The 25505-nt window shown below is 43.0% G+C and overlaps 1 protein-coding gene across 10 annotated transcripts; it reads left to right on the plus strand.

The window, feature by feature from the left end:
* Nucleotides 1-1158: 1158 nt before the first annotated feature.
* On the plus strand, nucleotides 1159-22981 carry LOC106567111 (F-actin-monooxygenase mical1). 10 transcript variants are annotated; one of them, XM_014136018.2, is made up of 27 exons: nucleotides 1206-1340; nucleotides 1579-1647; nucleotides 1814-1887; nucleotides 3926-4227; nucleotides 4711-4918; nucleotides 6376-6483; nucleotides 6658-6753; nucleotides 6993-7148; nucleotides 7603-7703; nucleotides 8660-8917; nucleotides 9174-9289; nucleotides 11067-11193; nucleotides 11940-12003; nucleotides 13185-13332; nucleotides 13596-13792; nucleotides 15037-15137; nucleotides 15675-15737; nucleotides 16119-16332; nucleotides 16914-16978; nucleotides 17245-17887; nucleotides 18063-18281; nucleotides 19097-19212; nucleotides 19302-19415; nucleotides 19702-19795; nucleotides 20051-20144; nucleotides 20429-20502; nucleotides 20670-22981. In XM_014136018.2, exons 4-27 carry the CDS (start codon nucleotides 3970-3972, stop codon nucleotides 20876-20878), a joined length of 3843 nt encoding a protein of 1280 aa, XP_013991493.1. In that variant the 5' UTR covers nucleotides 1206-1340; nucleotides 1579-1647; nucleotides 1814-1887; nucleotides 3926-3969; the 3' UTR covers nucleotides 20879-22981. The 10 variants fall into 10 exon arrangements, with proteins under 10 accessions (XP_013991491.1, XP_045549219.1, XP_045549220.1 ...); XM_045693260.1 differs by having other exon boundaries at nucleotides 1207-1340; nucleotides 19094-19212; XM_014136019.2 differs by having other exon boundaries at nucleotides 1208-1340; nucleotides 18069-18281; nucleotides 19094-19212.
* Nucleotides 22982-25505: the final 2524 nt, after the last annotated feature.

The following is a 25505-nucleotide window of genomic DNA, read 5'->3' on the forward strand; positions in this document are numbered from 1 at the left end:
GGGCAGGGCATTTGCTTAAATTATAACACTGTTGAGCTGGCGTGAGTGATGGCTCAGAAAACTTACCTCAATCCAGTGATGAGAAATTGCGTTGTACTCTGAATTATCCCATTATCCCAACTGTTACACAGAGAAGATTGAACGACAGCTAAAACTAGCAGTCATTCAATCTTCTCGGTGTAACAGTTGGGATAATGGGACAATAAAGTTTTATTTTGAAAGTCCAGTAATATTACAGATACTAGGCCTACTTTGTAATTGAAACCAGAAAGAATGTTCTGCAAGGCAGGATTGGCACACACCATATTATTCAGCAACCCCTTTTTTCCTGTTATTTCATTTATCAATTTCCCATTATTGTATATCAAGCAACCTCGATAGCTGAGAATTCTCAACTCCACAATATGTACATCACATCTCAATGGAGTTGAGTGGCGATGAGTTTTGGTGGCGTGGACTTTTATTTTGAAGGCGAACCACCAATTCCACTTGTTTTTTGCTCATGCTAATGTTGTTCACAACACACTGTTCTAGCACTTGAATTAAAGGGTAACTACACCCAAAAATCTAAATTGCACAAATTTTTCCCGGACCTCAAATGTTGTCTCCTGATAGGGTTTAAGCATTGTTGTGGTCTTTTACTTTATTTTGTTAGTTTTTCTATTTGGCTGGCTACTCTATTACTTGTGGAAAACACTTTTACTCTGTACCTGTGCTTGTCCTGACTTGTTATTAGTGTTGTCAATGAGAGTTTGAAGCCATAGTTCTATTTTGGCATCTGCCTTGTAATGACAGGGCTGCTCCTTCTCTGTTAACAAACAACGGCTCCCTTGGTGGAGGTCGAATAAAATGCTATTTTTATAAAAAATTACAAATTGCAGCACCCAAAGAAAATAACATCTTTACACAGGAGAAATGGGCACAAGGTACACATTAAAGAATGTACATTTGTACATGCATCGATGTGATACCGACTCGATGTAGTCGGAGGTACACTCCGCCAAAAATTCATTGCCACTCAACTCCATTGTAACGTGGAGTTCAGAATTCTCAAGTACAACCTTGGTATCATAGTTGTTTTGTTTTTGGCAAATGAGCAAAAACACATTAGTTAACTTCAGGGAAATACGGTTAGCATCTCATACCCAATTCACTCACCTTTCTTTCTACCTCTCTCATTGGTGCTGTGTCTACTGTTCTGCTGTCCCGCCCCTTTCCTTGCCCCAACTTTTGGCTGCTCTGTCATGTTAGAGGCAGTCAGCAGCTTGATAATATACACCGCAACGTTTGCAGACCAGTCATTGTGGCAGACCCTTTGTCCTCAGCCGACACGTGACGGGGTAAGTCAAAAAAGCTTATCCACTGTTGTTCTCCTCACGTAAATGTAACATCTGCCTTGTCTGTCGGAAGTATAGCAATAACTTGATCATTGCTCAAGCAGAGCAGTCTACTTCATAAGGAAAGGTTCTTCCTCACTCTTCAAGGTTTTGCTCCTGGCCATGTCCATATTTGTCATGACAAGACTTGAGTAGAACCTCAGGAATGAAACAGACTCTAAATGGTGTGTGTTTGTACCAGGCAGATGCTCTGTGCTTTGCAGGGTGCAGCATTCTTAACCACATACATCATCACAAGAGTCAAGAACAGGCAAGAACTGTCTACTTTCTTTCTCCACCACAGCAGCCAACACTTCATTGAGGCTGTCAACTGTCTTTCGACAGTATGAACAAATACCGTTGCTCTTGTCTCTCTCTTAGATGAAATACTCAGGATGTTGCGCATGAAGACGAATGACACAACTTTCTGTTTGCAGATGTCTGTTGCTTAACAAAGAAGAAGGATACCGGAAATATCACATCTAAAATGAAGCTGAACAACCAGTCGTAGGTGTGTGACAGACTTGAATGACCGACTGGCATAAGACGACTCAGAGAAGATGAGATGCTGGGGACCGTAGGATACTAGGACATTCAAGTTGCACACCACTAATACTGAAAGTGACCTCCTGCTTACATGTATTGGACACACCTTTATTTGCTTCCTTGAGGTCTATTGAGAGAAGGACTTTAGCCCTGACCTTTGTGCCCACATGCAAGCTGTTATTGTATTTGATAAGAAAGGATTAATCATTATAAGGCAGAAATTTGTGCCCACATTTTAGTGTGGTTGTGTGCCTCTGGTTTATACCAGCTTTATGGCAGTCACTTCACGTCACTGTAAAGCTGAGTTCAAGAGCATGCATGACTGGAGAGCGCTGCAGTTATAATTTTAATTATATGGTTTTGAGGAATATTATGTTCAGTCATTCTGTCTCCAGTGAAGCAATATCCTGTGTATTTTGACAGATCTAGTTCCCTTGCATAGCTACAGTGTGACTGTTGGGCCTGAGTTGATATGATACTGCTAGATCTGACAGCTGAAGTGTTCCAACTGTCAAGGCTGTGTCTGATTTCTAGCTCCGCCTGATTCAGTGACGGAGAGGTTCAACTCTCAGCTGCAATGTTATATCAATGTCCAGTATAACATTTTGAGTTGTTACAGAGCAACTATATGAGGGCCAAAGAGAACTCCAGGGAAATGTTACAGTACATAGAGTGGGAACTACTGAGAGCGGGAGGGTTCCTCATGCATAATGTACACTAGACTAGAGCCTGTTTTTATGACCTCATTCTTAACATCTGGACAATCTCGGTCCATTGAATGAATAGCTCTTCGTACAGTTATGTTAGGTTGTAGTGTACAGTAGCCTATATTTCTCCCACAAACACATCTATTTTTATAGCTCTATGGCCATAAAAAGCCCTCACCCACTCTGTCCAATAGGGTTTGTGTCTGTCTGCCTCAGGTGTCTAGCAGAAGATGCTGAATATAACCAGCAAGTTACAGCATTTGTAAATGTCATCTCAGGAAGTCATGTGTGAACAAAACATTAGTTCCAGGAAATGACTTGCCAACCACAATGCACTAAACGCTTGACACATACAGTAGCTTGAGTAGAGTTTGTCACCTAGTTGTTGTCACTGCTGTTAAACATTTTAGGTTGGTCTACATTTGCCTGCACATTTAAACTGGAGTTTAATGATTCTTCTGTCCATATCTGTATGTATATTTACTGCTTTTTTGACTGACATGTAGTGGTAGTAGTAGTATAGGTGTGTGGAAGGAGTTCTAGTAGCAGCGTGTTTTAGTCATTGTAATGCTCAGCTATGTGACTTGAACAGTGGTTTATCTTGATATTAGCTGCCTATGTGATCCAAGTAAGCCCTTTTCAGATCTATTAGTATTACCGTGCCCAGAGCCAATGTTGAATAAGTGATTTATCTAACCAGTTTAAGTAAAGAGGATAGAGACTATTATTTGTGGCCAGTGTGAAGCTAAGTTTATCCCATCTGTTCAGTGTGATGTGGCCAACCACTTCTGTCTCTCTTCCCTCTGAAAGCGAAACACTGGACCAAAGATACAGGAAGTGGTTATTAATAGTAGACTGTCTTATTTGTGTGTAATATATCGTCACTAAGTTCAATGGTAAACACCCATCGTGGTAGCATTCAGTCTTAGGGAGCTGTCATAAAGACACTGAACCTACACAGAACACGTGGTTGGGGAAGTTAGCGATTACTATGACTCAGGTGACTTTAAAACCATCTGATTTTAGGGTTTTATTTTCAGACGGAGAGAATTGTCCCCAGTTGTTGTCTGTTAGTCAGACCTCTAGACCACCTCCATATATTTCCAAAGCTCATCGGCAAAAATGCATCACTTTGTTAGCTAGTCTTTTTATCATAATAACTGCTGTAGTTGAGCTCAGTTATTTTTAGGCAGGTTATTTAAAAAAAAAAATTATGCCCATTTTTAGAGGACAACTTTTAATAATATAACTTATATTTTAGTTTTCTCATGGTGTTGGTGTTTACTTAATCCACAGTGAACATCCAAGAATCTGGAGGCTCAGGTTCAGCATCCACTACCATGGTGAACCAGGACCCCACCAACCCCTCCCATGCCCTCTTTGACCAGTTTGTCCAGAGCCAGACCTGTAAGGAGGTGCAGCGTACCTTCTCAGAGCTCTGCCACCACCTACAATTGGACCCCCGGGACTACCAGAGTTTCTACACCAAGCTCAAGGAGAGGCTCAACTACTGGAAGGCCAAAGCCCTCTGGATCAAGCTGGACAAGCGGGCCCAACACCAAGATTACCAGCAGGGCAAAGTCTGTGTCAAAACCAAGGTGTGTGTGTGTGTGTGTGTGTGTGTGTGTGTGTGTGTGTGTGTGTGTGTGTGTGTGTGTGTGTGTGTGTGTGTGTGTGTGTGTGTGTGTGTGTGTGTGTGTGTGTATTTATTTTTTCTCATTTAAACGAAGAAGAGGAATTCTGAAGAAGTTATCTAAAGTAAAATACATTTGTACAAGGAGGGTGGCTGTGTGGTGCTCTGTTAGAGATGGATTTCCAGCTGTGTTTCAGGTTTCAACATCAGCATTGTGTCTCTACAGTGGCAGAGTACTGTCAGTGCTTTTGATACTATCTATCAAGGTGCATTCAGCAACTGCAGAGCTTTATCCTGTTTCCTTCCTTCCTCCCTCTCTATATTTATTCCTTCTCTCCCCCCACTCTCTCCCCTCTTCTCTCTCACGTACCCTTTCCCTCTCCCTCCGTCTCGCTCTCTCTTTCTCCCCCCTCTACCCACCTTTGTATCTCTCTCTCTCTCTCCTCAGTGCCTGGTGCTGGGTGCAGGGCCGTGCGGGCTGAGGACAGCCATAGAGCTGGCTCTGCTGGGGGCTCAGGTGGTGGTACTGGAGAAGAGGGACTCTTTCTCCCGGAATAACGTGCTGCACCTCTGGCCTTACACCATCTATGACCTGCGTGGGCTGGCTGCCAAGAAGTTCTACGGCAAATTCTGTACTGGGGCTCTGGATCACATCAGTATGTCTACCACTGCCATACTATATCAACTAGATTTACTGATGTAATAATGCCAATCATATATCTTTATTCATTATGTATGACTAAATCCAACCTTTAGTTGATGATGCTTTTACGGTTATTTTTTCACATACAGTACCTGTGTACAGTACCTGGAATGCATTTCAATTAACAGGTGTGCCTTGTTAAAAGTTAATTTGTGGAATTTATTTCCTTCTTAATGCGTTTGAGCCAATCAGTTGTGTTCTGACAAGGTAGGGGGATAGCCCTATTTGGTAAAAGACCAAGTCCATATTATGGCATGAACAGCTCAAATAAGCAAAGAAAAATGACAGTCCATCATTACTTTAAGACATGAAGGTCAGTCAATACGGATATATATTTATTTTCTTCAAATGCAGTCGTGAAAACCATCAAGGGCTATGATGAAACTGGCTCTCATGGGGACCGCCACAGGAAAGGAAGACTCAGAGTTACCTCTGCTGCAGAGGATACGTTCATTAGCGTTACCAGCCTCAGAAATTGCAGCCCAAATAAATGTTTCACAGAATTCAAGTAACAGACACATCTCAACATCAACTGTTCAGAGGAGACTGTGTGAATCAGGCTTCATGGTCAAATTACTGCAAAGAAACCACTTCTAAAGGACACCAATAAGAAGAAGAGACCGGTGGAACAGTCCAAATTGGTTATTTTTGGTTCCAACCGCTGTAAAAGCATGGAGCAGGATGTGTTATGGTGTGGGGGTGCTTTGCTGGTGACCCTGTCTGTGATTTATTTAGAATTCAAGGCACACTTAACCAGCACGGCTACCACAGCATTCTGCAGCGATACGCCATCCCATCTGGTTTGGGCTTAGTGGGACTATCATTTGTTTTTCAACAGGACAATCACCCAAAACACACCTCCAGGCTGTGTAAGGGCTATTTGACCAAGTAGGAGAATGATGGAGTGCTACATCAGATGACCTGGCCTCCACAGTCACCCGACCTCAACACAATTGAGATGGTTTGGGATGAGTTGGACCGCAGAGTGAAGGAAAAGCATCCAACAAGTGCTCAGCATATGTGCGAACTCATTCAAGACTGTTGGAAAAGCATTCCAGGTGAAGCTGGTTGAGAGAATGCCAAGAGTGTGCAAAGCTCTCATCAAGGCAAAGGGTGGCTATTTGAAGAATCTCAAATATAAAATATATTTTGATTTGTTTACCACTTTTTTGGTTACTACATGTTTCCATATGTGTTATTTCATGGTTTTGATGTCTTCACTATTATTCTACAATGTATAAAATAGTAAAAATTAAGAAAAACCCTTGAATGAGTAGGTGTTCTAAAACTTTTGACTGGTAGTGTGTGTCCGTATCATCAGGCATCAGTCAACTGTTTGAATTGAAGAGGATTGTTTTAATTCCCTGTGTGACAATATCAAACATCTTTCTATGTGTCTGTATCCTTCAGGCATCCGCCAGCTCCAGCTGATACTGCTGAAGGTGTCTCTCCTCCTGGGGGTGGAGGTTCACACTGGGGTGGAATTCAAAGGCTTCGTGGAGCCCTCAGAAGCCACAGGTACTTCTAGACTCCCCTCTGTTCCCTCCCTGTATTAGAGAAATAAAATACTAGCTATTTGCATGGCTGTAAAAGCTTGTAGGGCAGTTGAAACAATCTGCCCAGAATCCTGTGTGTGATAATAGACCTTAATGCTATGCTCTCTCTGTGGTTCCCTATGGCTCCCTCCATCAGGCTGGATGGCCGAGCTGTTTCCTGACGATCACCCTGCTGGGAAGTTCCAGTTTGATGTCTTCATCTCTGCAGGAGGAGGACGCTTTGTCCCTGATGGTGAGGACACAGTCACACGCTGTCATACTGCTGCACATACTGTACACACTTTAGACCAGTATATTTTAATAGGACTTCATCCCTGACGGTGAGCAGTGAGGACACACTTAGAAAATGAAGAATGTAACCGGACACTCAAGCTCTGATACGTTTGATTTATTAAACGGAAACACTCAATTATATGCACCTGAATTCAGGCTGCATGTGCTTCTCCTCGATATGCATGTCTTTCTCCCCAGGCTTCAGGTGGAAGGAGCTGCGAGGAAAGCTGGCCATCGGCATCACATGTAACTTCATCAACCATCACTCAGCAGCCGAGGCCCAGGTGGCAGAGATCAGTGGTGTGGCCCGCATCTACAACCAGAAGTTCTTCCAGGACCTGCTCACAGAGAAAGGTAGGATTCTATTCTATGACCCTGGTTTGGGTCTACTGAGTGCCAGCACTTCTACTGTTGGACGCTAAGGTTTCAGCGACCGTGGCTCAGGATAAAAAATATTGCACAGTCTGGGCATGGTGACAGTTATGGCGACAGAGAAGGAGTGGACAGTGGAGAGTGCTGTCTTTTTAATCTGTGTCCCTCTTCCTCTTGTCTATGTCATTTGAATTGATGCTATCATCTGTGATGCAATCCCCCTGTTCTTCTTCTCTTGTGCTCTAGTGCTGTTTCACTTGTCCTGTCATTGTCTTGTTCTTAGTTTCTCACTCATTCATTTTGTTCTCTCTCTCTCTCTCGCTCTCTCTCTCTCTTTCTCTCTCCCTTTCCATATCTTCATCACCCTCTCTCACCCTCTATCTCCTCTCTTTTCTTTCTTTCTCTCTCCTCTCTATCTCTCCCACCCTCCCTCCAGGTATTGATCTGGAGAACATAGTCTACTATAAAGACGCCACCCACTACTTTGTCATGACTGCCAAGAAGAAGAGCCTGTTAAAGATGGGGGTCATTAAACAGGTGAGGGAACCACATCATTACAACCAGCACCAGCAGCAGCTCCACACTAGGCCTCTAGAGGGCTTTTCACAACACTGAGACAAACTGGCCCAAGCCTGGATCCCAACATAGTCCTCTCCAAACAAGCTGGGGGCTTTTCCTGCTCTTTGGGATTAGCCGCTAATAAACCGTGTTAATGTAATTGATGTCTATCCAGCACAGGGTCAGCACTAGGTCTCCCCAGCCATGCTACTGTGTACACTGCTCACTCTCGCTCCCTCTTGTCACACTAGTAGTCTGGAACGACAAAGCCAGATCTTCTTGTTTTGTCTTCAATGATTAGAGCCCACTCTGCCTGTTATCAAAATAGAGACTTTCTTCTGTCTCATCTGTTATAGTTCAGTTGCCAAGATGGGAGATGTTCTGCTGAGTAACTGTTTAGTATTTCTGTTGCACTGAAGCTGTAATCATTCTATATATTTGTGCATGATTATGGAGGGTTGGTATTTGTGTAATTCTTGTCACTGTTCCACTTTGTTTAAAGATGCTGACTCACAGTGTCGGCTTGCTTCTTTATGTGGAGCATATAATGCTTGACTAGACTACGTGGGAGGATTATATCCAATGTTTTCACATAAAGCAGCATCTAGATTCTAGTCCGTGATAGACAGCTCTCTGATGTGTGTCACCACCACCCCAGTGCTTTAATTATGCCAGTCTGCATCAGTAGTACAGACTATCAGCTTCTCCAATTTTCTACTGCTTGAGTATCGGTACCTCTTATATAAGAACACCAGTACTGTAAAATTAAAATGAGTACTGGCCCCTACAATTCTTACTGGCACCTTTATCATTCCACTTCAGGCACTGACCACTCCCAATGTGTCCCCCATAGTTCCCCATTTGTATTTTTGTCCTATTTAATTATATGGTGTCCCCTCTGTGACCACCTCAAATATGTTCCCTCTTGTCTCCAGGACTTCAGTGACGCCAATCAGCTCCTGGGCCAGGCCAACGTGGACCAGGAGGCCTTGTTGCGTTATGCCCACGGCGCTGCCCACTTCTCCACAGGCCACCGCCTGCCCAACATGCAGTTTGCCCTGAACCACGCTGGCCAGCCTGACGTGGCCATGTTTGACTTCACCTGTATGCACCGTGCTGAGAACGCCTCGCTGGTCAGGGAGAGGAAAGGAAAGAAACTACTCATGGGCCTGGTCGGAGACTGCCTGGTGGAGGTGAGAGGTCATGTACATGTGATGGATGACGACCTTGTTGTAAAATGTCTAACATGTTCATGGTTTCTATATTCTCACATACTGTATGTACATTCAGTTATACACACAATGGTACACTGATTGTACTTTATACATGGTCCTCACTTAGGAAATTGAGTATAAAATTGTCTCCGGGCATAACAGTGTCTACATACAATTTCCTGTTGTCCTACAGCACGGTTCTGAAAGGGTTTTGATAGAAAGTGTGTGTCCACAGCCTTTCTGGCCTCTGGGAACAGGTATTGCCCGTGGCTTTCTGGCTGCCTTCGACACAGCGTGGATGGTCAGGAGCTGGGGCAAGGGAAAACCCCACCTGGAAGTCGTTGCTGAACGGTAACAAAGCTTTTTGTATATGATTATAAACACCACCTCAAAAATCATGTGCCCATCCCTCTTCGTTGTTACTGTATAGAAGGGGGTTACCCTAGCTGGGCTTTTCAGAGAAAACTCTCCAACTGGTAATACCACTCTAGGCCTTTAAAACTTCTCTTGTGCCAGTGGGACGATTTCGTCCCACCTACGTAACATCCAGTGGAATCCCGTGGCGCGTTATTCAAATACCTTAGAAATGCTATTACTTCAATTTCTCAAACATATGACTATTTTACACCATTTTAAAGACAAGACTCTCGTTAATCTAACCACACTGTCCGATTTCAAAAAGGCTTTACAACGAAAGCAAAACATTAGATTATGTCAGCAGAGTACCCAGCCAGAAATAATCAGACACCCATTTTTCAAGCTAGCATAGAATGTCACATAAACCCAAATCACAGCTAAATGCAGCACTAACCTTTGATGATCTTCATCAGATGACAATCTTAGGACATTATGTTATACAATACATGCATGTTTTGTTCAATCAAGTTCATATTTATATCAAAAACCAGCTTTTTACATTAGCATGTGACGTTCAGAACTAGCAAACTTCCGGTGAATTTACTAAATTACTCACGATAAACGTTCACAAAAAACATAACAATTATTTTAATAATTATAGATACAGAACTCCTCTATGCACTCGCTATGTCCGATTTTAAAATAGCTTTACGGTGAAAGCACATTTTTCAATATTCTGAGTAGATAGCCCGGCATCACAGGGCTAGCTATTTAGACACCCAGCAAGTTTAGCCCTCACCAAAGTCAGATTTACTAGAAGAAAAATGTTATTACCTTTGCTGTTCTTCATCAGAATGCACTCCCAGGACTTCTACTTCAATAACAAATGTTGGTTTGGTTCAAAATAATCCATAGTTATATCCAAATAGCGGCGTTTTGTTCGTGCGTTCAAGACACTATCCGAAAGGGTAAAGAAGGGTGACGCGCCCGACGCGTTTCGTGACAAAACATTTCTAAATATTCCATTACCGTACTTCGAAGCATGTCAACCGCTGTTTAAAATAAATTTTTATGCAATTTTTCTCGTAAAAAAAGCGATAATATTCCGACCGGGAAATCGTGTTTTAGTACAAAGAGAGAGAAAATAAAAACATGGTGTCGCCCCGTGCACGCGCCTCAGTCTGATGGTCCTCTGATCGACCACTTACCAAAGGCGCTAATGTGTTTCAGCCAGCGGCTGGAATTACATCATTCAGCTTTTTCCCGGGTTCTGAGAGCCTATGGGAGCCGTAGGAAGTGTCACGTTACAGCAAAGATCCTAAGTTTTCAATAAACAGAGCCAAGAAGCCCAAGGAATGGTCAGAGCGGGCACTTCCTGTACAGAATCTTCTCAGGTTTTTGCCTGCCATATGAGTTCTGTTATACTCACAGACACCATTCAAACAGTTTTAGAAACTTTAGGGTGTTTTCTATCCAAAGCCAGTAATTATATGCATATTCTAGTTTCTGGGCAGTAGTAATAACCAGATTAAATCGGGTACGTTTTTTATCCGGCCGTGTAAATACTGCCCCCTAGCCCTAACAGGTTAACTGTTTTTCCTCACAACATTCTTTGAACATCCATTACTTCACAAGCAGCTGCTTTAAAAAAAATCTTCCTGAACAAACCCATCAATCTTCTGTTCCTTTGGAGCTGCTTCTTCTTCAGTTCTACACTGAGCTTCTGAGGTAGAAGTGATTCTAGAAGATTTCTTTCCCTCTGACTGAATAGGGAGAGTATCTACCAGCTCCTGTCCCAGACCACGCCAGAGAACATCAATAAAAACTACAGTGCCTTTAGCATAGACCCGGCTACACGCTACCAGCACGTCAACCTCAACTCCATCAAGGCCAACCAGGTCAGAAACACACAAATATGATCTATTACATTATAGTCCTTCTATTTCTATGGTCAGCACAGACTCAAAGCTCCATTGATGCCTGATTCATACTATTGGGCCAAACTGAAAGACACTGTGCTGTCTTGGATCTTTTCTTTTCAACACGGTTCCAGCAACTATAGTGGATGCGTAACGAGGCCAGCTCAGTAAAGTTTGGTTCAGGTTGGTTCGATGGTGTGAAAAGGGTATAACTGTCTCACTGTATCAGTGCTAGCAAAGTGAATAGATATCGTGCTGAGTAACATTGTAAACACATTGTGAATTATGTCAGTGCTGCTCTGCCATTTTGGGTTGATATTTCCTAGAGTATACATGCGTTGCCAGGAAACTGCTCTGTTTGTGTATGAAGTGTTGAGCCGGCTAGGAAATGCTTTTTGATTTCCCCCACTAGAGGAGTATTGATCTGAAAGGCTTTAGTTTTCACAAACTACCAGATCAATTACACTGCATCAAACCAAACCCCAGCTTCTGCATTTGAGTACCAGCTTTATGAAGCCAACTGTGTTCTTAGCCTGGTCCTAGATCTGTTTGTGCTGTATATCCAACTCCTATTGCCGTTGCTTGACAATGACCGTAGGAGTTGGCAAGACAGCACAAGCATATCTGGGACCAGGCTACTGTGTTCTGGCTCTAGTATAAAATTCAATTAAAATCAAGTGCTATATTGTTTATCATGATTCTCTCTCTTTGCATGCATTCCAAAGTTGCAACATCTGTATGATGTTGAAGACCATATTGATTTGGGCCGACCAACCAAGAAGCAGAAAGGTTTGTCTAGCTTCACTTCACTAAAGCAGTAATGCATGAGGGGAGCATGGGCATGATTCATTTTTGTTTGGGCACGACTGTGCTGGGCAATTCCACGGTAACGGAATTACACTTTGACTCCGTTTTTTCCACTTTAAATGTATGCTAAACAAAAACCTTTGATCTTAATGTTTTACAAACTATACAACTCTATGCACAAGGACTACTTTTAACAATTTCCACAGGAGATTTTACAAAAAAGAACTTAGTGGAAGAACTATGCAGATGCAAATTTTGGTAACAGATTTACATTTTCCAAAAACGTTATTAAATATGTGCCCTGAATTAAGATTCAAAATTGTCCGCAGAAAGAATGGGGTGTCAGCTATGACATGACACCTTGAGTTTGAAAAATATATATTTTGGTTATTGAACTACAAGTGGATTTACATCTGGTAATGGAATTACGGTAACGGAATTACATCATGGGTCCTTGATCTGTACTGTACAGAGATGCATAATTATGGATCTGAATGTAGTAATTCTCATACTTCGCAATTTTGGAAATCACAGTGCAGCACAGCAGAGAACTGTCCAGTCTGACTGTTTTAACACTCCAGACCAGATAACAGAAAGACAAAGAAAACAGTTCTGAGCTGAACATAACAGTATGCCAGTGGAAGGGAGGACAGTAGCAGGTGACCCAACTGTGGTTTGTGACTATTATGATTTCCCATTCAGTTGCAATAATTCTGTTACAGATTTTTGGGGTAATTCTGTAATGGAATTACAAGTTTTAAAGCTGCAACTTATTGGGAGACCTGACCAAATACACATAGAAATGTGAGTTTTAGATCTGTCCTTCTCATTGAAAGCAAGTTTAAGAAGCGGTAGATCTGTTCTATGTGCGTTATTGCGTTCTTAATTTTAGTTTTTGTTGTCTTTTACTTTCAGTTGTGTACACCCGCTTCAAACATCTGAAAATACAATATTTTTCGTTATGGAAAGATATTTCACAGTGGTTTAGATGGTACAATGATTCTCTACACTATACTTGCTTGTTTTGTCATTAAACTGAAATTAGGCAAACTATTCTAATTTTAACAACCAGGAAATGGCGGAGCGATTCTTGCGTAGTGTAGGCCTATTGAGCATGCATTCTAAATCCTAATGCAGTGTTCCTATGTGTGTTCATGGCCCAGATTCGGTTGGAGCTTTTGAGGAGCTGTTGAAGTGGTGCCAGCAGCACACGGCAGGGTACGACAGGGTGAAGGTGAAGGATCTGACCCAGTCCTGGAGGTCTGGCCTGGCCCTGTGTGCCCTCATCAACACCTTCAGACCCCATCTTATGTGAGTCTATGGGCTTTATAAGGGGACAATTCAACTTATACACCACAAATGTAGCAAATGCACAAGTAGTACCACAGAAAGAAAGACGTACCCATGAGTCTACAGTAAAATGCCATTGGTCTGAGAGGCTTTTCCTGTTCAAATTATTCTAATTCCATGCTACTACCTGTCCAATAAGAAAGCAAACGTCCATTTTCTATGGTGTGCCCTACTGAACATGGCCCTGGTCAACATAGTGACTCTCCTCACCTGTCCCTCCACAGTGACATGTCCTCTCTGAAGGAGTCTGATTCGGTCCACAACAACCAGCTGGCCTTCAGCCTCCTGGAGGGAGAGCTGGGCATCCCTCCCATCATATCAGCCAGTGACATGGCCACCAAGGAACAGATAGACAAGCTCTCCATGGTGCTCTACCTCACACAGATCCACGATGCCTTCAACGAAAGGACACCCACTAGTGGTAAGCATCAGGGCAATGGTTGTCACACTTGTTACATCCAATAATTAGCACCGTGATTGTTTGATTACTTGTAGCCTTGACGCCAGCCATTTTGAACAAGAAAGTGGTGTTGAGGTCTGTCTATCATGAGACTAGATTATGTATATTTGTAGAATGTTACTGTGACATTGTTATCTCGACATTATGCGTAGTTGTATTCATTACGTAAAGGTGTTTTTAGTGTGCTTTATTTCTAAAAATGCTGGACCAAATTTCAGCAGTTTTCAATATTAACCATATCACATAGCCTACTATTAGTGAAAGCGATTGAATCTGGCCCTAGGTCTGCTGTTTACACAGTGCATAGCTTATGTAACCCCCATTTGTACAACCTTGGGCCCAGGTGTTTTTTTCTCTATAAAATGTGTTTTGTGTTGATAAGGAGGGAGAGGGTCATTGTCCCTTTAAGAGCATTACCCAGCATTCCTCTGGTTAGAGTAGCTGGGTCTGTGCTCATAACCAGCCCTGATTGACTGTCAGGGTTGTGCTGCTCTCAGTCGGTAAGACAAGCAGCAGTCAAAGCAAACGGCACAGCAGCCCGTGAGGAAATGGCTTATCAGGCTTGGGTGGGACTAGCCTCAGCGTCATCTAAATGATATCTAATATTCCTGCTGTGAGGAAGAAGGATTTTCCCGGTCTGTTTTTGCTGCCGGGGTATTTCTGGTAAATACAAGCAGAGTGTGTGTAGCAGAGATATTTTCAGTGGTGATCCAGCATTTGGAAGCAGGCTTGGATAGAGGGTGTGACTTGCTCCGCTTGCCTTGTCGCTGTGATGCTGTAGGTAGCATACAGTAGCTCTCTGTAGGGGGATCGGCTGTCTGGCTTGCACACAGATGCGCATGCACGAGGGACATGTCCTGTCTGTTACGGGGCGTTTACACAGGAGTTCTCTCAGGGGGATTGACAAGTTGAATTTAATTACATATCCTACAAAGCCTTGTTTTCAACAGCAGTGTGGAGAAGCCGGATGTGTGATATAAAATGACTGACAGGATTTTTACATAAGAGAGATTGGTAGAAAAAAAGCCGGAAGACATTGTTTATGTACAAGAAGCTGTGCACATTTTAAAATGCAGGTTCTCTGCTGTAGGGAGGGACTCGGGACAACACAGTGAGTTAGGTTGGTTCCTGTGAAACGTGTGTGTTGTTCTGGCAGAACAGGGACAGTATGAAACTAAAGCTGGAGTGCGTGTGTGTCTCTGCAGCAGAACCCCCGAGCCTTCTCCTGACACCGTCCAAGACCCTGTCTTTTCAGGCCGTGTTCTTCCTCAACAAGCTCAAGCACAACTCTCTGCAAAGACGCAAGGTAAGGCTCAGGCAATCAGCTGCATGTTGTCACTGCGACTAGTCAGCTGTTTACTCAATACAGTATCAGGGATAGCGCGCTAAAAAACGTTTGTCTGTTGGGTAAAATGGAGAGTAGGCCAACCTCAAGTTCACATCGATTGTCAATCTTTTTCATGCAGCTCCCTGCTGTCGTTAACTATTTGCTTACAGTAATATCAGAGTTCTCTAGATAAGAACCTTGAATTCACATGCCCAGCCATTTTGGTTTTGGTTCTTGTAATTATACTTTGATTCATTCATTGTCAACAGTTACACAATGTGTTTTAATCATCATTTGATTTGTAGTTCGTTATTATAGCTAATACCATACTACAGAACACTTACAGTAGATGTGTACCTTTGTTGGCCTTTTCCAAAATCAACTGTAATAGCAGACACCTTTCAAGCATGTAAGATGATATCTAAAGCATTGTTCATTTCGACATCACCCATTATTAATTTGCATATTTTAAACCATAAACGGTCATGTGACTGTTTTATTTTATTTTTTACACAGGAGAGACTGGCAGCCGAGACAGAAGAAAAAGATAAAAGGATGAGGATGGGAGATGAGGAAGATGTGAGTAGTGTCTAGAATACAAATGCTATCCTCATTACCATAGGCTCCCATGCAGCGCTAACCTTTTGCTGTGTGATGGCTGTATCTGCAGACTTCAGGACTACTCCAACTGCGATTCTATACAATGTTTCCGTGTATGTTATTGAACTACTGACATCACTGGCGCTTGTTCCTCTCTTTGGTTACTACTGGGGTATAACACCTAAGGTACAGACCTTTGTAATAATTGTTCAACACGCCGGATTTGTCATTTTGAGTCGTTCCTCTTTCTCTGGCATTCAGGACTAGTCGCTATTGTTACATCATAAGCACATGTTTTTGTGCTAAGTTATTGAAGTACTGTTCAAATGTGATTGTTGCTCTCAATTTCTTTGCTCTCAGCCTGTAGCCCCTCTCTCAGCCCCTGAGGTGACCCCTGACCCTGAACTAAGCCCGACGTCAATGAACAATGAGGAGTGTTACTTCTGCGGCCAGCGGGTCTTTGTGCTGGAAAGGATCAGTACTGAGGGCAAGTTCTTCCACCGTAGCTGCTTCACCTGCCAGCAGTGTGGCACCACCCTCAGACTGGGCAGATATACCTTTAGCCAGCACACGGGTGAGTGAGCATCACAACTTCTTCTACCGCTGAGTGCCAGTCTGCTTGTGCTAATCATGTTAATTCCTTAGCATGCTGACGAATGCCAAGGAGGTGACCTGATAGCATAGACTGGCACTCAGTCTCGTGGGATATCTGCTGGGTCCTAATGAGCCCTTTGAATTATTTACAAGCACAACATCATGTTACTATGCAAGTGGGACTTCCATGGTCGTTATGTACTCAAGTATGGAAAATATTCTCTGTGACATGTTGTGTTCTGTCTTCTGAAATGTTGTCTGCTCACAAAGACGCAGCAAGCTACTCCCTCTTTGGACAATACAGAAACAGAATATTGTTATTTCTAGTGCAACAGCTTCCATACCTGTAGTAAGTTAAATCCTCCAAGGCAAGGAACCTACATCCGGATGATAAATACAGCACAGTTTAATTTATTTATGCACCATATGAAAAATGAATGAACGATACCCTTTTACACGTTTTGTGGTTCATGTGAAAAGGAGAACGGGAGAAAGGGTTGTCAAGTGGCATCTCAGATCCAGAGTCTGTGCAAGCTGTTGTTTTCCCTCTTGTGCCCTCAGGGAAGTTCTACTGTGAGCTACACTCTGAACAGATAGAGAACAAGGAACAATCCCCATCCGTTAAGGTGGGTCTCTCTGTTCTGAGTTTGAGCAGATGGGAAATTAAACCGTTCTGTTGCATACCATGTTGCCAGCTTGTGGCTCAACTTGTCTGTACAGAACAGTTAAGGACAGCTAGTGGGTAGAAGTAGTACATTAGCGTTGAGTTACAAGACCTGTTCATTTCCAACAGGGCAGTGTACCGTAACCATTCATTTACAGAGGAATGTTTAGTCACAACAATGCTAATGCTACAATGCTTCTTTCATTCCCCCCCCCCCCCCCCTTCTAGGATACCATCGGAGATCACGAGGAGAAGAGAGGTGTGAATTCAATCTCCAGTGAAGACCCCTCACCTTGTCCCTCTGAGGACGATGAGTACTATCGAGACTCGGGTCCTCCTAAACCCATGGAACCTCTGCATCCTCCGAGTCAGGAAGACCCCAGTAGCAAACAACCTAGCCCTGTAGACGAGCCCCCTGTCTCACCAAAACCACCCATAGACGTTTTCACAAAGAAAGGGTTTGAGGACTGTGAGGTGGAGGAAGAGGGGAAGGAGGGGGGTGAGGATGCCCCCTCGGATCCTCTGACCCCTGTCCCAAAACCTCGCCACTCTCGCTTGGCCATCCCAAGCCCCCAGGCCTCCCCTCCTTTACCCAAACCACGCACCGTCCTCACCCCAAAAAGGGACACGTCACCAGCCCATGTAGGGGAGAAGGGGTCCCCCAGGGCAGCAGGAGAGAAAGGGACCCCCAAGGCAGCCCCTGACTCCAGGCCGAAGCCATTCCTGCGGAAGCTGCAGCTGACCGACGAGGAGAAGAACCACCTAGTCAACTTGAGCTTCAGCCTGGACTCTGACTCGGAGACACCTGGTTCTTCCTCCTGCTCCTCTTCCTCAGCCACAGCAGGGGGTCCCTGCCCACCCAAACCCCCAGGTGTCTTTCTCTTTCATGACCTTTGTTTTGTCTCTTCTATTGTTTAAACTGTAAAAATGTTGCGATTTTTAAATGGGAGTGTGAATATACAACCTTTTTTGAGGTATGATCAAAAAAATCATGTTTAAAATGGCCCAATCGAAAGCTTGAAGGGTTTAATAAAGTTTGATTTGAGGTGCAGACGGCCAGGAGGAGGAGGGCTACTGGAGTGGGGGCCCTGGATCGGGGGGACACATACGGGAGCACAGGAACCGCCGCTGCTTCAGGAGGAAAGAGGAACCAGTGGAGGGCCAGGGTCAGCACGCCAGGGTCCGCTCCAAGTTCTCCCCCTGGAACTTGTCCTCCCCTCGGCTGGGGAGGGACCAACGCTTCAGCGTCCTCAACAGCCACCCAGGTAAAGACCCTAGTGTGGTGTGGATTTACTGTCTCGGCCATAGAGATCCTATTAAATTACTAGAGGGGCTATGTCATAAACCCTCAAAGTTCCAGAATGGGGTGAAAATGGCAGCCACTTTGCTCAGGGAGTAATCCAAACCAGTCTAATTGGAATGAATGGCAGTAGAGGCATAATCCTGATTTTAATTATGCAGGAAAATAAAGTAAGGCATGTGATTTATATCAGAAGTTGTGTAGTATAATTATTGTCATAATATAAATAGTTAAAATGGATTTTATACCAATTTTTTTGTATAAATGTGTTTTCTTGGAAAGTAGCGAGGGCTATTCTACATGATACAATATCATTACTTTTTGAATTTACAACTTGTCTAAGACCTATCATCAACTGATTTTTATCCAGTGTCTGGCTGTGGATTGACTGCATTGTTTGAATGGAATGTTGGCATATTGGCAGTTTATTTAAAAAAATCTATATATTAATAGAATCATTCCTCTTAAGCTGTCTGGCTAGCTAACCAACAAACATACAGTTCAGATAAATGATTCAAATGTATTATTTTACACTATCACAGCACTGGCAAACCATGGTGGACCAACTCCCTGACCAAAATGGTTGACCTTTATCCCATCATAAGAAGGTTCATGTCCATTTTGGTATTCTGATTCCTAATTATATGGTGTCAGTATGACCACATTATCTTTATACCTATACATTATTGATTTATTTACATGGCAAACAGCAATTGTTAATAGCCGTGTTCTTCATATCTATTCTGAATTAATAATTGTATTTATTTAACTTCGAAGAAGTACATTATGGCCACAGTGTATCTGAGGAAGATGGTGCTGATGAGGAGGAGGAGGAGGAGGAGGATGATGAGTTGGATATGTTTGCACCAGATGGCTTGGATTTATATGATGATAAGGTAAGGAGTGGGACTTGTCTGGCTGGCATATTAAGTCCATCGACATTGCACGCACACACACACACACACACACTCTCCCTTGTTTGTAGTTCCAGACCCTCCCTTCAGACCCTGTGGAGGCTGAGAAACTGGAGCTGTTGAAGATGAGGACGTTGGATCGACGGGCCAAGTCGTGTGAGATGCAGCGCTTCCACAAAGCGCAGGTTGGTTCACTGTACTGAGATTTGCCAGTAAAGCACAGGATTGTGTTTACTAGAGAGAGAACATTTATCGTTGCTAAAGGTTTTGCTCTGGTGCACCCTACTGAATACTGCACAGGTCAGTTCACTGTCTGAACAGGACAGTCTGCTGATGCCAGATCAGAACAGCTCTACATTGGGATGGTTAGTCTTAACACTGGACCTGCCAGTATTGAGTCTTGCTGCTTGTCCAGTGTTTTCTGCTTTAAAGCTCATCTTATTGTATGCTTGTGACCCCTCCCCCACCCAGTCTATTCAGAGACGCCTGGAGGAGATTGAGGTGACGTTTAAAGAGCTGGAGGATAAAGGTGTGGTGTTGGAGCAGGTACTCCGAGGAGAGGAAGGTGCGACCCCCCCCCACCCACCCACCCCGACGCTTTCGTTTGATCTAGTGAACCATAACACAGTACTTTGAACATCGCTTGTCTTGATCAGCAAAAATTTGCCTTTTCTATCTTTTATCCTGTGATGCTCGGATGGAGGTCCGTAGAGTGAAACATTGGCATTTGGCAAACTTTAGGGATCAAGGAATATGGAGCAGGAACTCCTTGAGTCTCTTTCGCCCCTCTCCCCCACCATATCTTCTCATTCTCCCACAGGCAGTGGAGGTTCCCCTGAGATGATCGACCAGTGGATCCATCTGGTCCACCAGAAGAACGCCTTGGTCTCTGAGGAGTCAGACCTCATGGTGGCGTGAGTGTAGAACTTTCAATACATTTCCATACATTATACAGAGTGTGGTGTTCTTGTGTGGTGAGAGTCCCTAGCTGAAGTAGCTAGTGGGGGACAGAGAAGCAGACTTCACACTCCTGACAGAGATGTTATTGTGTTCAACAGAGCTGCACCCTTGTTTTGCCATGTTGACCCATGAGCTGAGCGTGAGCTGTGGGGGGGGGTTCCATTATCTGCAACTAAGGCCCTATTGAATGAAACCAGCCACTTCTATTCAACTGTTTTCTGTTTCCTCTGCCCCTCAGGTCTCGACAGCTGGAGTTGGAGGACAAACAGAGCATGCTGGAGATGGAGCTCAGACAATACATGGAGCTAGATGGTATGTTTTTCTACAAAAAGACTGGATCGTTGCAGTTGTCTCACGGATAGCGTTAAATGCTCACTTATTGGGAGGAGCAAATAGGGAGCGGATAGGCTTTTTGTTCCGCTCCTATGCGAAGTTTGACGTGTGTCCGTAAAATCCTCTTGTGTCCGTGTCCACCCCAGACTCTGAGAAGACGGCGGAGCAGCAGGCAGAAGAGGACCGTGTGCTACAGGAGATGCTGGAGGTGGTTGACATGAGGAACTCTCTGGTGTCCTTCCTGGACGAGAAGCGACTCAAGGAGATCGAGAGTGACAAGCAGCAGGCCACCTCGCTGCTGGAGGCCAAGAGACACTCCACAGCCTCAGCAGGGGCACAGGTGCACTGGGCGTGAGGGTGACGCATATATATATATATATATATAACTGCTAAAATGAAGGAAACACTTGAGTAAATGAAGGATGCAAAGTATATTGAAAGCAGGTGCTTCCACACATGTGGTTCTTTAGTTAATTAAGCAATTAACATCCCATCATGCTTAGGGTCATGTATAAAAATGCCCAGTTGCCCATTATTTTGGCTACCATGGCTAGAAGAGATCTCTGCGACTTTGATAGAGGGGTCTCAAAGGAGCCTAGGGGGTTTAAAGTGTGTCTGTCACCAGATCTCAATCCAATTGAATACTTCTGGAGCGGTGCCTGAGACTGTTTTCCATCAACAAAACACCAAATTATGGAATTTCTCATGGAAGAATGGTGTCCCATCCCTCCAATAGTTCCAGACACTTGTAGAATCTATGCCAAGGCGCATTGAAGTTGTTCTGGCTCGTGGTGGCCCAACGCCATATTAAGACACTTATGATGGTGTTTCCTTTATTTTGGCAGTACATGCCCACATTAATACATATGTACAGGTATACATACACACTTCAATTTATTTAAAGAGAATATTGCTGCTTACAGACGCACACGCATGATCTTATATTTGCAAAGCCAAAGATGTATTGGTGAAGGTATTTCTCCAGGAGTGTTGTGCTCTGTGTTGAGCCGCCATGTACTGTCTGACTCCAGAGGTATAACACGGAAACTGGTCTAGAGATGTATGGATTACAATCTGGATGCATCCAGGCCTTCCTGGCTTGTTCCCACTGGCCATTCATCTCCAGTGAAGGCAGTCCTGCTCCAGCAGCAGCCCCAGAATAAAGAGACCCCCCCCACAGCCAGCTGAACTCAAAGCCAAGAAGTTGAGAACTGTCACAGGTTCTTAACACAGGGTTAATATATTCTGTGGGTTGGACAGTGTTGTGTAAAATGTCTTCTTTTTTTGTGTGTGTGTAACCCTGGATGAGTGAGTTCTGCTAAGCACCAGGTAATGTCACAATTCTACTTTTGTATACTGTATAAATTAGATATTATAACAATTTGTTCTTTGAGAATTGCGTGGTCCATAACAATTCAATATTATTAAAGATGTTAAATATGAGATTATTTACTAGTATTAATTAAAAAAAAGTAACTTTTTCTTTTTTTTTTTTTTGCACTTTCAGTGACTCATGTTGTGGATTGTTTTGCATGTTACATTTATAGTTAATGTTTAGTCTCGGGTTAACCAGTGCACTCCTCTAGGAATCGTTGTTTGATGGAAGTCACTAAATGACCTTTTTTATATATTGGTCACTAATTGGATGTGTGGTACTAAGGCTGCAATACACAGGCAGCCCAATTTTAATTGTTCTTTTGACCAGTCACATCAGATCTGATTGGTCAAAAGACCAATTAGTGAAGAATAAGATCAAACTTTGTCTGCTTGTCTAAATGCAGCATTTAGTGAATGGGTGAAATACATTTCTGAATTGACAGGCTATTTTCTTACACTATATCCATCATTTATCATTTGCCAATCTCTATGATAATAGTATAGCCAAGGGAAAACATTGTTAGTCAGACCCAGCCTTATGTATCCTCCAGTGTTGAATGCCTCCGTTGTGCTGCCGGGACAGTACTTTGCAGAATATAAAATAAAGGCCATGCACTGTCATCTAATTTTATAACGTTTAAGTACATCCTCATATGTACGTCTTGTCCCATGTTGTTTTGATGCTGTTCCTAATGGTTACCACTAGAGAGCATACCTACCCTGTTTGGCTGCATCGCATTAGTGGAAACCAAGACTTTGGTCAGGGCAGACCTGATTGTAGTTAGATATGTTAGTTGTGACCGGGACAATTTTAGCTAACCCTCTAACTAACCTTAACCTCATTCCCCTAACCTGTTATGAAAAGTTGCTTCTGCTCGTCAAAACTGACAGATCTGCCCTAAGAATAGTCTTGGTTTCCACTAATGTGATACAGCCCCTGTTTGTCAGTTTATAGACACATGATTCACGTGACTTCACAAATTGCCCGTGAACCGCAATAGGTTCAGCAAGTGTTTTAATTGTAATCTAGTTTATTCTGCACTGGCAATGGATTGACTAAATAAATATTCAGTATAAAGAAGTAGTCTTTTGTTTCACTGCAAACTGAACTTGCTCAGTGATGCCCGCTAGCAATGCAAAACAACTATATATCTAGCCTCTTGGAAATAACCTGAATATAATACTGAAAGTAATAAAATACACAGTGATGTGTTCTGCACAGGTGTTTGCAATTTCATTGCTGAAGCACTGTTATGTGATGTCCAATGCACCATTCTGCAACTAGGCTGCAGTTGCGCAATAGTTGCAGGTGGAGATCTTCCAGGTCATCCATATCGATTGACTTTGATCCTGTTCATCAGGACGGATATGGGCCAGCATTTCTATGCAGCTCAATGTCATTACATCTAAGTTGAGATGTGCTATTAGCAGGCCTCTGTTAAGCTTATAGCTGCTGTCACCATATCCATCACATGAGGGTTGGCACCAGGGGCTTGGGCCTGGGTGGGCGCAGGCCCACCCAATGGGGGAGCCAGGTCCACCCAATCAGATTGAGATTATTTTTTTGTTTAAATGTTATTGCTCTATTTGTCAGTGTTACAAATGGGACATTATTTCTCTTTTTACCTAAGCACAGTACTTGACTTGAGCAGGAGCTCACCGGCACCTGCATTTTTTTTCTGCTCGAGTTCCTGCACCTCATAGAATATTAGCTCAAAATATTGAGTTCCTGAACCTAAATATAAACGGTACCGGCACTCAAAATGAGTACCAGTGCCTACAGCGTTCGAGCACTGGCATAAACATTCATACACCCATAGAGAAGGGGTGGGACAAAGAAAGGGCTATATATTGACAATAATAATACAGTTTATTTAGCAGATGCCTTTTAGGACACTCAAGGACATCTTACATAAAATATATGGCTGTAATAAAATCTATTAGGCCTATATAATGAATATGAATTATGATTATTAACCAGGAAAAATAAATACAAATTGTAAAAAAAAAAAATCTGCTTATCAATCTCAAAATAATGGGCGGGATCTGGCACGTGTGTCACTTCGCACTGATACCATGTGCAGTAAACAGTAGCTATTGCTGTGTAGGCTAGGCTACACTGTGTAGGCTATTCACCTTTAGCTATAGCTAGCTAAAACTCATTAGCCAACTTGGCTAGCCAAAACAAGTAAAATGGCCAAACAAGTTCACTGTTCATTATTTTTTTTCAAGAGACCTTGATGTTGGCGCATGTGCCAATTTATTTGATATCAGTGATTTTGCCATGAAGGGCCTCCAATCTCCTAGGGCAGAGAATTGCACTCGGCAGGCATTTTGACTCCTAAAGTTATCTCGACTAATAAAGTTGTAATCACTGTACTAGTCTATATAGGCTATGGCCTATTATTATGTGTATTAGCATACTGTTAGGCTATAATTTAAGTTTCCTTTGATGGTGTTTAATATGCAGCTTGTAACCTAATGCAAATCTGATCTACTTTGATTGGCCTCGGAGGCCAGTGATTAACATTAGAAAAGCCTTATGTAACATTTTAGAATACGAAAGGAAATGTATTCAAGTCTTAAGAAATTTATTAATTTAAAAAATATATATTTCAAAAGAACAAAATGTAATATTTTTAGTTGAAATATATTTCTGTGCTTTAAGAGTTGTGAGTGCAGGTGGGGAACACATTTTTTAAAGTTATTTATTTATTTCACCTTTATTTAACCAGGTAGGCCAGTTGAGAACAAGTTCTCATTTACAATTGCGACCTGGCCAAGATAAAGCAAAGTAGTGTGACGCAAACAACAGAGTTACACATGGAATAAACAAACATACAGTCAATAACACAATAGAAAAGTCTATATACAGTGTGTGAAAATGGCATAAGTAGGTAAGGCAATAAAATAGGCCATAGTACCAAGTAATTACAATTTAGCAAATTAACACTGGAGTGATAGATGTGCAGATGATGATGTGCAAGTAGAAATACTGGTGTGAAAAAGAGCAAAAAAGTAAATAAAACAATATGGGGATGAGGTAGGTAGTTGGATGGGCTATTTACAGATAGGCTGTGTACAGCTGCAGCGATCGGTAAGCTGCACAGATAGCTGATGTTTAAAGTTAGTGAGGGAGATATAAGTCTCCAACTTCAGCGATTTTTGCAATTCGTTCCAGTCATTGGCAGCAGAGAACTGGAAGGAAAAGCGGCCAAAGGACGTGTTGGCTTTGGGGATGACCAGTGAGATATACCTGCAGTGAGATATACCTGCTGGAGCGTGTGCTACGGGTGGGTGTTGTTATGGAGACCAGTGAGCAGAGATAAGGCGGAGCTTTACCTAGCAGAGACTTATAGATGACCGGGAGCCAGTGGGTCTGGCGACAAATATGTAGCGAAGGCCAGCCGACCAGAGCATACAGGTCACAGTGGTGGGTGGTATATGGGGCTTTGGTGACAACGGATGGCACTGTGATAGACTTCATCCAGTTTGCTGAGTAGAGTGTTGGAAGCTATTTTGTAAATGACAATGCCGAAGGCGAGGATCGGCAGGATAAACTGTTTTACGAGGCTATGTTTGGCAGCGTGAGTGAAGGAGGCTTT

Source organism: Salmo salar, chromosome ssa13 (genome assembly GCF_905237065.1).
Source record: "Salmo salar chromosome ssa13, Ssal_v3.1, whole genome shotgun sequence".
Lineage (NCBI taxonomy): Eukaryota > Metazoa > Chordata > Actinopteri > Salmoniformes > Salmonidae > Salmo > Salmo salar.